The sequence below is a fragment of the Triturus cristatus genome, chromosome 6 (assembly GCF_964204655.1).
Source record: "Triturus cristatus chromosome 6, aTriCri1.1, whole genome shotgun sequence".
Classification (NCBI taxonomy): Eukaryota; Metazoa; Chordata; class Amphibia; order Caudata; family Salamandridae; genus Triturus; species Triturus cristatus.
The window spans coordinates 1776292884-1776309790 of record NC_140589.1 but is presented as its reverse complement, the minus strand read 5'-3'; the positions used below and the strand labels follow the sequence as shown (position 1 = coordinate 1776309790).

Below are 16907 nucleotides of genomic sequence, written 5' to 3'. Positions count from 1 at the left end.
CGGACTGCCTCCCAAAGGAGAGCCTGAGGCTACGGCTTGCAGTTTGGATCCATGCTGCGAGGGAATCGCCCCCCGATTCACAGAGGAGGGCTGCCGGAGGCACTATAGATGACGTTGCATTCTGTCAGACTCCAATCAAAGAGGAAGAAAGCATTCTCACCCCAGTTGAACAAAGTCAACTTACTGCTTTTTGAGCAGGGCGCTGCTCTGACATCGAAAGGCCTCCAGCAGCGCAACTACATTGCAGTTTGTTGCAGCACATTTATTGCATTATATTTCATAGGTTAAAGATTGAGCTGAAGGGACCATACTAACAAGCATAGAGGTGGATAAGCAATGGACCCCTTTCCAGCCCTGTTTGGTAGCCAAGGTGTAATGGAACAGCTTTGCGTGTCTCCTGGTGCTGTAGGTGGTGGACCACTTAGAAGATGTGCAGCATCTTGGTCTGCAGGGGAGAAGATCGAATGTTGAGTCTGGCAGTTTGAATGCTGCAGTGGTGATGAGGTGTATAAAGCATGCCGCCTAATGACACATCTCCTGTAGCTATCCTCGCTCTGAGCAGTTGATTGGCGGCAGACTGCAACCTTCCTTTCCATTTCAAGGCAGATTCCCTTTATAGGTCTAGCTACTAAGAGTGAGATTGGGTAATCATGGGAAAGTAGTGGCACAGAAGAAAAAGCAAGATGGGTGTCACATTAAACAGGAGAATCAGATATGGTAATCGCGACAGGAAGCAAAACCTGAAAACGGAAGGTGAAGTGGGGACAAATTAAATACACATAAAATGATTCACAACCGAAACAGTGACATGCACAGTAGCGCGTACACACCTGTGCGATGAGGCTGTGCCGACATGGGATTGTTCTTGACACCTAGATGTCATCCACTGTAATGATTCTCAAAGTCAGAGCTCAACGCCCTTCAGAGGTACGCTGCAGGGTCTGGCCACAATCTGCACAGCACTGTGGCAGCAGGTGCAGCCACCATCTACCTCACTATAATTGAGGAGGACTCTTGGATTGGAAAACCTTAAATGCACTCTACTTGCCCGGGAACTTCCTATTGATCGGCTGTAATATGTCTGTTGTTGTTTTTGGAATGTGGGTTGGATTGGTGTGTGTTCTGATTCTGAAGCTGTTCTTCTTCAGGTGAAATGATGGCTCAGCAATAATAGTATTCATGGGAAACTTGGGCTTGGAAACAAAAACCTCCAAAGTCACGCTGTACATGTAGTGACCAGGACAGAGATCGCAGACTAACTGGTGCACCAATTTATGGTTATGATCCAAGTGGGAACTTCAAATCTGCAAGTGGACTTTCAAATACTTTAAAACAAAATTAGATGTTTACTCATTCAAATGCATCCCCGCTTTGCAAGTGGTAACTGTACAGCTATGCAAGTGTAGCTTTGCCCCTGATAGTGGCAGTTAATTCACATTTACTGTTTTCAACTGATCTACAGACCCATTGGTCTGAGGAGACCTAGTAGAGTAGAATCCCTCTACCAATAAGGACCACCCAGCACCTACCCAAGACACACTGGTTGGTTAATTCTCAGTACAGAGTGATAGAAAACACTGACAAAGCCAGTGCACAGTACATTCTACTTCAGTATGCACACCCATGATCAATTTTCCTAAAATAGCTAAAGATGCACACAACGAGATACCTCACCCGTAGACCAAGCAAGGAAACATGTACTCTTCGGGCTCATAACACAGACATCTGAACACATTCAGATTTCCTTACTACAAGCAAAGCACAAACCAAGCCACAGGTCAGAGACATCAGCCATGTTGTCAGTAAAAACAAAATAACACACAAGTCCAAAATCCTATCCATGAGTTTTTGACCCTACATGGAAATATCAAGCATGCAAACAATTGGCCACAGGGCATCACTTTAGGTCATAACAAAACAGCTTGTCTGCTAAGCATACCAGTCTAGACCACAATTGAATTGAAAAACAGAATCTCTTTTTCTTGGGGCCGTCGGCCCGATTATGGAGCATGCCACCTAGGTGTCGTGCTCTCCGGTCCTGTATCCTCGGGGCTGTGTCAATGCTCAATTGGGACCCACCTCTGAATTAGCCCAAGTCTGGCTCACTTGGAAACACTCAGACTTTTGGGGCAATTGAGCGGGGGGAGGAAAGGGTAGGGACTGCGGGGAGGGAAACAAGGAGATACCATAAGAGTCTGCAATACAATCCCTTCTTCTAGTGCTGTTGTCTATTCACCCTGCACCCCCTCATATTACTCTTTCCTACCTGCAAAAGAAAAGAAGAGTGACCCAGCACACTGGAGGAGAACTATCAAGACACCACCAGGCCAGCGCTTTGACAAAACAGTTCTGTGTGATCCGGTTCAGGCCCAGTCTTGTCTATGCCTGTGCTTTTTGTTCTCGACTCGCACTCCTGTGTGCAGTAACAAGAATTAGAAAAGACAAACACAAGCATCAAAGCAACAAACAGAGTACAGACAATATTGCAGGAGGTTGCCTATTAACTATGTCTCGTTAGGTATGATAGAGAGAGGAATAAATAAGCGCCAACTTGTTTCCTCTATTGTGGATATTACTTCTGAACCCAGGATGAGGTGTGTTTACACCCTTCACACACACACACACACACACACTGCGAACTGGTCCGGTCGCTGAGGCACTGTGTTACCTCCACACAGTTGAGTAGCTGGAGAGTACCGGTGGAATTTGATCAGTGATAACTCTACTGCGGCTCCCTCTAAGATCCAATAGTCAATGTCCCGTAGGGGTCTTTCCCCTCTGAGTGTTATGCATGTTACGTATCTCTGAGACAATGTTCAGATACCTTCATACACCCACCGGGATATTCAAGGTCACGTAGGTGAGGTAGGCTAAGTATCTCTGGCACACTGTTCGGGTACCCTCACACACACACACACATTGCGTGTTACCTTCGGAAGTTGAGCTGGTATCGCGGGCTTTACAATCACCCTGCATGAAACCGAGCTTGGTTTCTGCCAACAGGGTGAAGCAATGCAGCCCAAGCGCCTTTACGGGCACCTACGCTCCCCCGCACGAGACCGTGATAGCTACCGGTCTCTCCACTAACAGGGGAGTCTTTTGTCACCAGGATTATGTCTCCGGGTGCCTGAGAATGGTGGTTCTCAAGTTGTGTCAACGACACGCTTACCGCCTACGGGAAATGCACCAAGAGGCGTCCTGCGACTTCATGTACTTTGGACGAATAATCGGCCGCGAGGGCCGGTGTCCGGGGTTCTTGTTCCTGTTTCCGGCGCTGGCGCTGCCTGATGCACGGTGCGTCCCGCTAAGCGTCCTGGGTAATGTAGTTCAACCCAGGTCCTCGCCGCTTCAGCGTGCAGATAGCATAATTGCCTTCACCCGATCCTGACACTAGGTGGGAGGGGGCTTATGCATCCTAAGAGGGATGCTCTGTAACCTTTGAGAAGGTCCTAGAGCTTCAGATGAGCCTGCTGCATCACCGTGTTTTTTGGAACTGCACACTTGTTTTATTTGATATTACTAAGGGAGGCTGTGTGCTGGGATATGATTCCCTTTCAAACTCCTCATCTGTTTTGGGGGAATAAAAGATGATCACCATGGACATGCTGGTACGCCTAATTTAGCGGGGTCCTGGAAGATGCTGGACTCATTCACACAATGGGCTGATGGAAGGGACTGTTGCTCAATACCAGCTGATGTATCCCACACACATTGTATTAGTAAAATTACCATGGCAAAAGGTAGCAATTGTAAATGTTGTAGTGGACACTCTGGGATAAAAATATGCCACCCCATCCCATACTATAATTCGCTCTGATGACTCAAGACTTTTGATTACCTCCAAATACTGAGGGCACTAAATTATAATGATACTAAATGCCATTGATACTGAATGTCCATACATACCAGTTCGACATTTCTAAGTATCGCAGAAAGCCACCATACTGATGTTACTACATTGTTATTGCAACTACATCGATAAACACTACATTGATAATAAATTAAATTGAAAAGGATTTGAAGGTTTTCCCTCTTTAGATATATTACTTCCAAAATGTGTATATATAATTGAAAACAATTAAGAATTAAGTCTAGTAAGGGTAGGATCAAACAAAAATTCATGAAAATGTTAAACATGGTGAATTCATTTTGTGAAATATTTTATGTGTATATCTGATTTGTATCCGAATTTAAATTCATTAAGAATAATCTACTAGATGGACTAAGATTATTTCCTGAATTCAGATAAATTAAATGAAAATGAATTCTGGATTATTGGTAGTATTAGGTTTATAATTATTTAAAGAATGAAAAATGTAATTCTAAAACATTATAAATAAGGGCTATGGACAGTAGTAGGGTGAGGTCAAGCATGAATAGTTGATCAAATTATATAAATTAATAGGTAATTACATAATATAGTGGTTAGGATTAGTATTCTTTTTTTGGTACAGGAAAACAACATTTTGAATGATTTAATTCAAATTTCTTAAGAGTTAGTTTTAGGGTGAAGATTAGGGTGAGGAAATAAAAAAAAAAACTATATAGGTAAAATATCTTAGGGTAAGTATTTGGGTAGGATTAAAGATAATATTTATGTTAAATAGAGTAATTTAGATAAAAAAGGATTATAATTACAGCTAAGATAAAACATGAATTATAAAGAATAAATAGTAAATGAAATACACTGCCAGGCTCTCTACTATGCTGGGGTAGTGATAAAAGTCATTAAAAACTAAGCTTGATGATGTAGTGGTCGTTGATGCTGGGACAAGCATGTTGTTATTCGTCAATGAAGTTGTAATCGATGTAGTACATACAATGTAGAACAATATTGGCCATAGATTAATACTAATCCTGAGCACCCAATATTTATCTTATTTTGATCATCTAAATGTCCTGAGGAAGGCCACAGAACTTCAACAAGGGGCCAAATTAACCTTGTTGACATTTTAAAAAAAACGCGTGACTGTTGCATGATACTTTTTGCCAATATGTATCCTAAAATAATTTCTGTAATGAGATGAGGGCTATTGTGTTGTATACAGTAGTATAAATGGTGATGCAAGTACTAAGGCATAACAAATGGGTACAATCATGTTTATTGATTTGCTAGTTTTTCGGAGCTCATAGTAGCATATGTTTTTAGATTGCAGAAAATTGCATATTTTTTAATTGATTCTTTTTTGTATTAGATTATTTCTAAATACAGTTCATAATTGCGTTAAAGGTATCACTTTCACCACCAAACCAAGTCTTTTACATTAGTTTCAAAATGAAATGCCAAGAACAAAAACAGGATAGATTGTGTAAACTGTTCCTTTAATGGAGACATTTATCATTTAAAATTGGTTATGTGGGAAATGGACTTTACTAGCATCAGGCACACTTGTAATTGGATATTTGGTCGGTTGGTAAGTTTAAGATGCTGAGGGAAGATTTAGGCAATTGGAATGAATTAATCTTCGCCACTCATAATCTCTGCGTCTCACTCCACTCCATCATGGTTTTGCTCACTGAGCACTACAGTCATGTATAACTCATATAAAAATCAGTCTTGGCTCACACCAGTATGGACAGCCGGGGCTCGATGCCTGGTCGACATCCTTTCTGATAGGGAACACAAGCAACCCCAGATATGGTTCTGATTAGATGGGCCTCATCAGTGAGGCGAAGCTTGAGCCCTATTGCGCAGCAAACATGGGATTCATAAGTGGGCATAATCACTGCATTTAGGGCATCACACTAAGGAAAATGAAACAGTCATTAATAGACAGCATTCTAGGCCATCACTTAACATTGCTCATCTCAGTAAAACACTATGTGGCAAAGTTACCATCAGTCCTTTACTCGCGATGCTGAGCTGTGCTCCTGCATCCCTCCTGGAGCATGGCTTCTTTCCTTTGTTTGTAAGATATAGACAAAGGTATCTGGTACTTGTTGTTTTATCCTATTGATTTCCTACTCAGCATCTATGCTTACCCAATTCATAAAAGAACTACGACTTCGTTCTTTTGTGAGAGCTGAGGTGGTCATCGTCTGAGTAACCAGTCTAATGTTCTCCCTGTTGATTTCCCAGTTTCGTTTCCAGCTGTGACGGTCACTGACCACCCATGAGTCTAACTTTTCTTCAGCCTCTTTAGAACAACAGGTCCCAGGATCACCTAACCAAGTCTGGCCTCCTCCTTCTGTAAAAGAGCCCACCTTATTGGCTATGTGATTCAAGTGCATTATCCCTTCTGCAAGCTTGTGCCTGACCAGCCCATATTGATGTGACCGTCTAGTATGTTTCAACTTCTATGTTGTATGATTTAGTCATATCTGATAAACGTATATGGTCCAGTGTATGCATTTCATGTCTCTAACTATGATTCAGCAAAACACACAAGATGATGGACGGAATGTTGCACATTGGCAAAACATTCGCCCCCAGTCACAGATCTGGGTTTAATCCATCTTTATTTTGCTCACCACGCCACCCCAGTTCAGACATGGCCATCTGCAAATAGTCTAGACCCTGTGCCTCAAGGGAACAGTCCAGCCCGAACTGCCAAGCCATGTCTTCCCTGGACCGGAATCAAGCATCCTAGGACCGGTTTCGGGGTTTCACCCCTCTTCAGCCAGGATACCTTGACTCCAGTGGCATAATGAGCACGGGACCCACGTCTGGGCATACCCTTCCCACATAGGGCGAACAGCAAAACACACAAGATGATGGTCGGAATGTTGCACATTGGCAAAACATTCACCCCCAGTCACAGATCTGGGTTTAATCCATCGTTATTTTGCTCACCACGCCACCCCAGTTCAGACATGGCCATATGCAAATCAGTCTTGGCCCTGTGCCTCATGGGAACAGTCCAGCCTGAACTGCCAAGCCATGTCTTCCCTGGACCGGAATCAAGCATCCGAGGACCGGTTTCTTTGCATATGGCTGGGTCCTAACTGGAATGGCATGGTGAGCAAAAAAACTATGGATTTAGGCCCAGATCTCTGTTCTGGGGTGAATGTATGACATTGTTCTGCATTCTGTTCATCAATAGCTCTTTTTGCATTTGTCACCCCGAGTGGTACGGGTATGCTCAGACGTGAGTCCTGTGCTCTCCATGCCACTGGAATCAAGCTATCCTGGCTGAAGAAGGGTGAAACCCCGAAACCGGTCCTAGGATGCTTGTTTCCAGTCCAGGGAGGACCTCGCCTGGCAGTTCGGGCTGGTCTGTTCCCTTTGGGCACAGGGTCAAGACTGATTTGCATATGGCTGGGTCCAAACTGAATTGGCATGGTGAGCAAAAAAACGATGGATTGAGGCCCAGATCTCTGTACTGGGATGAATGTATGACATTGTTCTGCATTCTGTCCATCAATAGCTCTTTTTGCATTTGTCTAACCATGATTCATTATTTTCCGGCCATAAACGTTGATGTAAAATGATACACCGCTACCTCACTTGGGGTCAGTTGTTTACTTTTACAAATATTTCACTCAGTAAATTTAAGTAATTGACCTTGGCTTCTGATGATCAAGCATGATTCATACCTTGTTCTTTAATATCTCACCCTACAGGACATCGAGGAGCCATTGCCGCCACCACCCATCCTAGAAATTAACTGATCCATGGGGTTGGTGAATTCACTGAGACCTGTAGCAGAATATTGTGCATGGAGGCCAATTTCAGAACGGTCTGTGAAATCATGGATAGAACAGGAGTCTTTGGAATTATCTCTTATTGCCATCCGTTACACTGGATACTTTGCACAATATAATCCTCACAAGTCTACATCTTGGATTTACCTTGACATTGGATATACTGACAAATTTATTTGCAATGCAAGAGTAGCAAAGACCTCTTGACTGCAGATTCCAACAAGTTGTCCTTACCCTGGTGCGTCCATTTTAATATATCCTTCTGCAAGATCTCTGCTTGTCATGGAAGTACAAGATTTTGTGGAAAGTCGTAATACTTGCTAACACTATCTGTTTTATATACAGTTTTATCTTTTGAGATCTGCTGTTTTTCTCCGGCATGTGACTCATAAGCTGAAAAAGGTACACTAAAAGTATGGAAAGAGACGATATTGGAATCAAATAGACATATGGTGGCAATTGAGGCATCGCATTGCTCGTTGACCATGTGGATACCGAGTAAATTGGAGTTAGTGACCATTCACAGTGCTAAAAGAATGATCAAAATGAACAAAGAAAAGTTGGCGCATTGAGTATGAACATTTACTGTATGCTCACTCACAAAATGCCATATGAAGAGCCTCATCAATATTTCATTGTGAGAAAGGATTCTCCGGTTATTTCTACTTCTGTAAAGCTCGTGGCCAGTGGGGCTGTGCGCTCCGAAAGAAGTACACACTTGGTTTGTCTCATCTATAGCTTTTAAAGACAGTGGCTGCTTCTGAAAGATAGATCAACAATGGCCAGGCTAAATCAATCAGAGGTTCAAAATCAAGTTTTTTCATGGATGTTTATGGTAACTCCTTTTCCAGTGCTAGGTTTTTGATATGAGACAGTCAAGATTCTGTCATGAAAATCTGCCTTTGTGAGAAGGTGACCGCCAAAGACATAGCTCTACCAAGAGGTAGTAAAGTTAACGAGAGCTATGCAGAGAATTGGTTTGATGAAGGAAGCACAGTCCATCTGTTATCATGTGAGGACATCAAAACAAGCACAGATCACTGGGAGATATGCCACTGTAATGCGTTCCTCTTTCTTGTGCAGCTATCAGACAGCACCTGGATCTGCTCCACAGGTAACGAGAGGTCGCTGGATCAAGGAACAAAACTTAAGGAAAGATGACTTGGTGAAAAGTGTGCCATAACCAGGTGTTAGGGGATTTCATGTTCAGCGTGGGCTTCAACAATATGGAAATACTCATCTCAGCCGTAGAATTGTCATAAGGAAAGTGTGTGTAGGTCTGGGTATTCAGAAAGGTGAAAGCAACTGAGATTCAAGGACACCGCTTCAATGGTAGGCCTGAGTATTCATAGAGGTGAAAGCAACTGAGTTTCAGACACCGCTTCATGGGTAGGCCTGAGAAATTATAGAGGTCAAAGCACCTGAGTTTCAAGGACACCGCTTCATCGGTAGGCCTGAGAAATTATAGAGGTCAAAGCACCTGAGTTTCAAGGACACCGCTTCATGGCTAGGTATGAGTATTCATAGAGGACCAAGCACCTGAGATCCAAGGGCACAGTTTCATGGGTAGGCCGGAGTATTCATAGAGGTCAAAGCACCTGAGTTCCAAGGGCACAGCTTCATGGGTAGGTATGAGTATTCATAGAGGACAAAGCACCTGAGTTCCAAGGGCACAGTTTCACGGGTAGGCCTGAGTATTCATAGAGGTCAAAGCACCTGAGCTTCAAGGACACCGCTTTATGGATAGGCCTGAGTATTCATAGAGGTCAAAGCACCCGAGTTCCAAGGGCACAGCTTCATGGCTAGGTATGAGTATTCATAGAGGACCAAGCACCTGAGATCCAAGGGCACAGTTTCATGGGTAGGCCGGAGTATTCATAGAGGTCAAAGCACCTGAGTTCCAAGGGCACAGCTTCATGGGGTAGGTATGAGTATTCATAGAGGACAAAGCACCTGAGTTCCAAGGGCACAGCTTCATGGGTAGGTATGAGTATTTATAGAGGTCAAAGCACCTGCGTTTCAAGGACACAGCTTTATGGATAGGCCTGAGTATTCATAGAGGTCAAAGCACCTGAGTTCCAAGGGCACAGCTTCATGGGTAGGTATGAGTATTCATAGAGGTCAAAGCACCTGAGTTTCAAGGACACAGCTTCATGGGTAGGTATGAGTATTCATAGAGGACAAAGCACCTGAGTTCCAAGGGCACAGTTTCATAGGTAGGCCTGAGTATTCATAGAGGTCAAAGCACCTGAGTTTCAAAGACATGGCTTCATGGTTGTAGGTCGCTTCAGTTGGCAGAATTGACTCACTACAACCATATGATCTGTCATCCGGGACACCTAAGAGCAGGGCTAGTGGTGAAAAACAAACCAATGTCTACAGAGAAACCTGGGGTGTGGTTGGAATTTTTAAAATCGGAAAACAAAAATCTCAACCTAAGTCCAAACCAAATAATTTTTGATAATTTTAAAAGCAAAATGTCCTACTGAAGTCAGGAAGGGAAATGGACAAGCTTAAAAAATGAGCTCTTGCATTGAAATGCAAACTGAAACCTGGCATACTTCTAGACTGTGCACGTGAATCAGTGCAAAACACTCTTACATGTGCAAGCTTTGCACACAAAGTGACAAGAAGTGTGATCTTTGTTGAGGTAACAAACATGCTTCACATCTGACATGATGAAAGGTGCATGCTTCTTTAAAGGCAGTTTGTTGAGTAAGTTTCGACTGCATAATGTGCTGCATCGAATGTTCTTCTAATATGATGCAAACATGCTGTGCACAAGCTCATAATTCCTGTCTCACATGCCCCAATGCATGTGTTTTGTTGGGGAGCACATTTTGTCAGCGTCCTTATGTGTATGGAACATTAAGGAATAGCTAAATATACTCGGGAACCTGCTGAGGGGAGGAACATCCTTACCTATTTAAACACTTGCCCTTTTCCCATCGATGGGGGTGGGCTTGACTTTGCAGGCTGTAAATATTGAAGCTAGATTTTACGAATTGGACTTTTTTCCCCACAGGCATGGATTGCGCGGTTAGACCAATGGCGTCTCCCCATTTACCATGACAATGGGTAGAAGGAGCCAGACGTTCTATACAGGTACCACGGTAATAGATGGGTGAGCGGCAAAACCCCATTCGAGTCTTCATGTCTGAACCCCATGAGGGGTTACAGGGAGCTGCAGTTCGCAGCACCCTCCACTAGGGCACCCTGGGTTATCTGCGAACCTACTGCGAACAATCAATAGTACCTCATTCAATGTCAACAGTACAGTTATGGTTAAAGCAAACAAGGGCGCAATTTCAAGTAATGCGACTGGCCGGCAATGGTACCAGACTGGGGAAGGCTAGCGAGAACTAAATGTTTATGAATGTATATTGAAAAGAGCTTAGTTCGTTGAGTCTTCTTTTGCAGACATATATAGGTGACCGAAGTGCCACAGGTTGGAAATCTGGTGCCTTCGCTCAGCCTTTCCTCCCACTGAGTGTCAGTAGGGGATGGTTTTGAATCAAAGCTCTTTGGTGCTGTCAGAAAGATCGCTTTGTTGATGAATGTTCATATGGGGTTTAATCAAGGGTTGAAATTTCAGTCTGGAGCAAGAAGTCCTGAATTTGTCCACTGCTCTTTGGTTTCAACCTTTGACAAATCACTGCATGTGTGTGTGCCTGAGTTTCAGTGGCTACCAGGGGCGTATTACACATGTGCACCAGGGGTGCAACTGGTGTTTGCGCCTGTGTCGTGTGCCACCGGGGCACTTTGGTATTGCAGAAGGGGCCGCAGATGCTTGTGTGGCCCCTTTTGTAATACAGATAGTGCTGGCGCACATACAGCCCCAGCGCTATCATTAGGGGGCATACCCTCATTTGCATGGGGGCGTGACCCCATGCAAATGAGGAAGTCACTTTGCCTCTGTGCCCGCACCGTATAACCGATGTGGGTGGAATTGGTAAACATGCCTTTAGAAGGCACTCTGAAAGTGTGGCACAAAAAGGTGACACACTTTCACTGCGCCTTCAAAATGCAGCCCTCTAAAGGGATGAAAGGGGGTCCCAGGGACCCCACGACATTCCCTTGAAGGTGGGTGCAGTCATTCACTGCACCTGCTTGCAAGGGGATCTCTAAATCCCCCTTAAAAGTGCAGGTGGGTTGCTTTTAAACAGCTGCTCTGTATTTCTCTTGATGGAGACATAAAATGTCATTGGTATTCGCCCATGGTTTGAGACAGCACACCACCCAATTACTTTTAAAGTATTAAAAGGCAAATATCCAGTTAGCTACAAAGCTGCATCTCGTATGAAGATTCAATTTTCTGCTCTATTTCTGGATCATTGTACGCTGTTTTTTATCAGTATGATAATTACAAAAGTCCAGTTATTATGCTCAATTGAATAACACAATTGTAAGGGTAGTTCCTCACAATACCATTTGACATGTCCCCATTGATTTGCGGGGTAATAATCAATTCCCAGTGGGGGCCCTTTGGAACCTTATTATTTAAGTAATTAGAGTGCTGGGGCTGAATGTTGAAAACACAAAATAGTGATTGTTTTATTTCTGACCAGAATGGGATTTAGCCTTCTGTATCCTTCGGGGTGGCAGAACCAGGGACTGTACAAAGGAAAGCTTAAATTGTTTCTAGGCTGCAAAGAAAGGCAATGGTGGGGTTTACCGAAGCATTGAAATAACTATAGTGAATACTCAAACTCAAAATCAGCTTTATTCGGCTTAAAAACAAACCATAAAAGCACACACAGGGGCTACATTTCGTGCAGAATATACAAAACAATTTAAAAACAATAACATACCTATATGTATGTGGCTATTCCTTACATCTTCCTAGCAGATAGTGCACACAATTCGAAATTGCCGCACATACCCTTGGTGAGTTCAATTTCTGCAGGAACTCTAGTGCTGATTTATACTGTCTAATATTTGACTAAGTCGAGTTCAAGTTTCTGAATTCGGCACAAATATTGCCATAAAAGATATCTACATAAATAAGAACAACATTACATCGTGGAGAGAAAAAGAGTGGGGTGTCAGGAGAGCTAATCAAAAAAGAAGTGGGGAAGCTGTTTTTTTTATCTGTAAAAATAATGTCTGCTGGTGGATACTATGTAGGGATACAAAGAGAAGGCGTGTCTTTCATGGGACTACTTCACTCCGTAAAGTTCTCCGGGACCCATGTCGCCGGTGGTCTGTCCTAGGTAAGACTATAAACAACTGACTACATAACCATGAGGCTTCCCTGACACCTTGACAGGTCACTAGCCTGTCACCGGAAGACCATACTTCCAAAAAGGTGGCTGAGATCAATATAGATTTCTTCAGTTCCTAACTCTGCACTCCCCACATAATAACTCCCCCAAATATTGAACAATTGGTACCCAGCTGCAACTTCTTCTAATAGAATACAACAAGTTCATTCAACCCACTGACAGGAACCCAGTGCTATAAAAAACAAACAAGTAACCACGGAAAGAGCATGTGTCGACCGAGCATTGCCCATCGAAAGCTCTTTCATCCCACTTGGCACGTTTTATACCACCAGTGTTTGAGCTCCAGGAGCCGGTCTCACAGTTGCTTCGCCCTACTGAACTACCAATCGCTCTCGAAATTGTTCGACATCTGTGTGTGTAATCTCTTACAACCACACCAAATTACCTCAGGGGACGACCACGCCAAATTACCTCCCAGGACTCCTCCGAGGAAGACGTTATTAAGCGAGGATCACATTCTTCATATATTCTTGACAATAATATCAAAAGACAACTTCTAATTTATTTAACAGGAATTATTTTTTCCGATCTAGTAATCATGAACCCTACACTAATTTTTCCCATAATAATTATTTCTCTGGGTTAATAAATTTTCCTTGTACCTTGATCTTCTTTATTTCCTTAACTGTGCTGTTCTTTGGGTACACACAACACTTCACCCACCTTCTATTTTGTTGTTTGTGTTGCTTTTGTTTGGCAACAAGGCCATTTTTTAACGGACAGTTTTTAGAATGTGACTCCTTTTGTGGTCATCTGTGGTTGTGCAGTAACACTGATACCTGTGGTGGCCTTAATGTAGGAGAGGACGCGCACCTTGCATTTTTCTCGGGGATTGCCTCGCTGCTCATACGATACTTCAGAAGCTGAGCCAAGATTATGCTTCAGCAGAACCTGCTGGATGGAGTTTGTTGGTCTTTCCAGAAGCTTAGTTACAACTCATATCAAGTCTGCGACTTATGTCTTCACCCATTCTAACCATCGAGTTTACCACAAATGAAAAAATTACCCATTATACCAGGCACGGTGCACTAATAACGGTGGGGCATTGGGGCGGGTGAGGGGTGGGTGAGTGGGGGGGGGGAGTCGACAGAGGACATGATGGGTAAAACTTAAATAAAAAAATTAATAAAACCCCTTACCTTGCGCTTGCCACATCGCGGATGCGGTGAGCACAAGGTAAGTGGTTTGTATTTTTTTTTATTTAATTTTTCTTATCCCGTTGTCTGTTGACTTGCCCGCCTCACCGCTCTTACCTGTGCCGGTCGCGCCTGCTTTAAACTATTTGTTTGGTATATTTGACAATTATTAATTTCGCACCATTTTTATAAATGATTGCTGTCGGGAGAGGACTCACTCCTGCAGTACAATATGAAGAGGATTTTAAAACATTTCCTCTGGCTGCTTTTAGCTTCCACTTGCAGCATTGCAGAGAGGAAGTGACATGGTCAATGTACAGAAGTTTAGGATAGAGGAATGTGATTGATAGCTGAAACTGGGTTTTCCCCATAGAACACTGTAGGCAAAAGCAATAGAGTGTAGCAGTTCTGTCGATGAGGTATAGATGACTGTGGAAAAATTCCCATAATACAAGGAAAATAACAAATATCTGAAAGAAATACACATTTATTTTGAGTACTAAAGCTCAGTAACATGATCATTGTAAGTGGCCAAGGACCTGTGTTTCTTTGCAAGTTGCTATTGGGGGTAAAGTTTTGAATTCGGCATGGACAAAAGTAGCCTCAACTTTGGTCAAAAGTGTTGTGTTGGGTAAAACAAGTGAAAACCAAATATTGCCAAAGCATGACATAGGAAAGAAACATTCCCCAAATGCATTAACGGGACACACATCAACCCCTGTACCCCTTTCTCATCAGTGGTACCCTAAATTTAAGACACAAGTAGGAGTATTTATGCAAATTATCGTGACCAATGCTGAGATACTTGTTTTAATAGCGCCAGGAAGACCAAACGTGACTGGAATGATTTTAGACTTATTGGACTGTAATGTTAAACATTACTTCCTAAAAGTAATTTGTAGCTGTACTTCTGAAATCACAGTTTCAGAAAGTGTGGAATTTTACATTCAGATGAAGTTCTGAAAGCATGGTAGAACTGCTGCATTGGCAAGTTAAGATGTCAAGGTGAATTGGAGGCATTTCTGAGGGGTGGTGTGGGCACCAGTTAAACAGTAGGTGAACCGTACAAACTGTAGGTGTCAATGTACCATAACAATCAATGTATTAAATTGGGGAATCAGGATTGTTGATATTTTGAGCCAGGCTTTGTTTGCATCAGTGAAAGGGTCTAACACAATGCTCAAGTCACACGACCGCTGGTTTGAGAAGGCAGCTGGGGCAGGAAACCTTGCAGTATTACCCAGTTAACTCTGACTGCATAATTAACCGCTTCAAAGGATACACCCCTCTGATGAACATAGAGAACATAAAAACGTCACAAGCTCACATTATAAAAGAGAGAGAATAAGGCACACAAGAGATGAGTTGGATGTATTGTTTCCTAACACAACAAATAGACCATGAAAAGCAAGAATTAAATATTTCAAATAAAACAAATCAAAATGATCAGAAACTGATATGAATTGGGCAATGAATTGGGAGTTCCTCTTACTGGAAGGAAGATGTTGTGCATAGAACATTTTCTACAAAACAACAAATATATTTGTTACTTTCTAGTCCTCTTTTGTATCTTTCAAAAGGACCAAAGGCACAGCCTTCATCAGGCCTCTCTAAACTGTGTTCTTTGTGAATTTATTTTATCAACTCACCAGAACAGTGGTATTAGCTCTATACTGAACATCTCTAAATCTATTGTATGTCTGCTCTACTTCAAATATGTTTACATTTATGTCTTCACCTGGACTGTGTTTACCTTAAAAGATGGGCATCCTATTGTTTTCTTGAATGGGTTTAACTAATTTACTTTGTATAGGTTTCAGGGAATTCTTTTATGGTGTACACCATATATTACCTATGATGTTTGGAAATAAGACCTTTATTCACAGTGTTTCATGTTCCTTTTTAATTTTTTTTTACAATCATCCACATAACCCTTAACCAAAGCATGGATTGTGAAACATTTGTTCATCAGAAACAACATGCAAAAATAAAACAAATTCTCAATCTGAATATCTAATAATGTGGATGACGCTGACATAAATATGCTACTTTTGAACTGTCTTTGGTGATTATGTTTACAGAAATGTTATTCTAAATTATGATATTTCAGAATAAAGTTTCAAAATAAAAAATTTGTTTCAAGAGTGATTATTAAAGAAAAGTTTCGAATGCACCACACAAACAAAGCATGAATCTATGAAACAACAGATCTTTATGTGAAAATATCTTTGTTATAGGGAAACTCGAGCTTTTTCATGGTTTTGAATGTTTACCACCAATTTGAGTGGCACACTTCATCTGCACCTTCTCTGTGCACTTAATACGCTTAATACGCTTCAACGTTCATCCGTTCCTCAAACCCGCACTGTGACGAACAGGACTCCAATGTTTGTATGTCAGAAAATTGATAACTAAAACAGTCTTGCATAGATTCTGCAGGCTAAATACTGTTTACAAAACTATCACTCGATTGGGTGTTGATTTTCTATTATTAACTCCAATGGGATGACATTTAGGGCATATTTTTGTCAGCCTGTATTTAGGTCTTACTATTCAGTTACAATACCACTTCACTGTTTTCTACTATTTTGCTGCTACCCCACCCGATTACCATGGTTCTCGATGATGTCTATAGAGGCCCAATACTCCAGATTATGGACAAGTTCCCAGAGGACAAAACTATCCCGCCCAACTGATCTTCTGTCATAAACAGATGGATGACATCTTCCAGGTCTTGAAGTTGCCCCTCTGGGTACCAGCTTCCCAGACAGTTCATTCAAGGCTCTGTGCCTCTTCTCTTAAGCTCTGCATTGCTGAGCGCCTGACTAAGTTGCTGGACTCC

At 42.4% G+C, this 16907-nt stretch overlaps 1 protein-coding gene across 6 annotated transcripts in view; it reads left to right on the top strand.

Annotated features, from left to right (window-relative positions):
• Positions 1-16191, top strand: part of LOC146821982 (uncharacterized) — a 441926-nt gene extending 425735 nt beyond the window's left edge. For all 6 annotated transcript variants that reach the window (XM_085613073.1, XM_085613071.1, XM_085613070.1 and 3 more), the window contains one exon: positions 7564-16191. In XM_085613073.1, coding sequence (XP_085469199.1) covers positions 7564-7611 — 48 coding nt within the window. In that variant the 3' untranslated portion in view covers positions 7612-16191. The remainder of the gene's footprint in view (positions 1-7563) is intronic.
• The last annotated feature ends 716 nt before the right edge of the window (positions 16192-16907 follow it).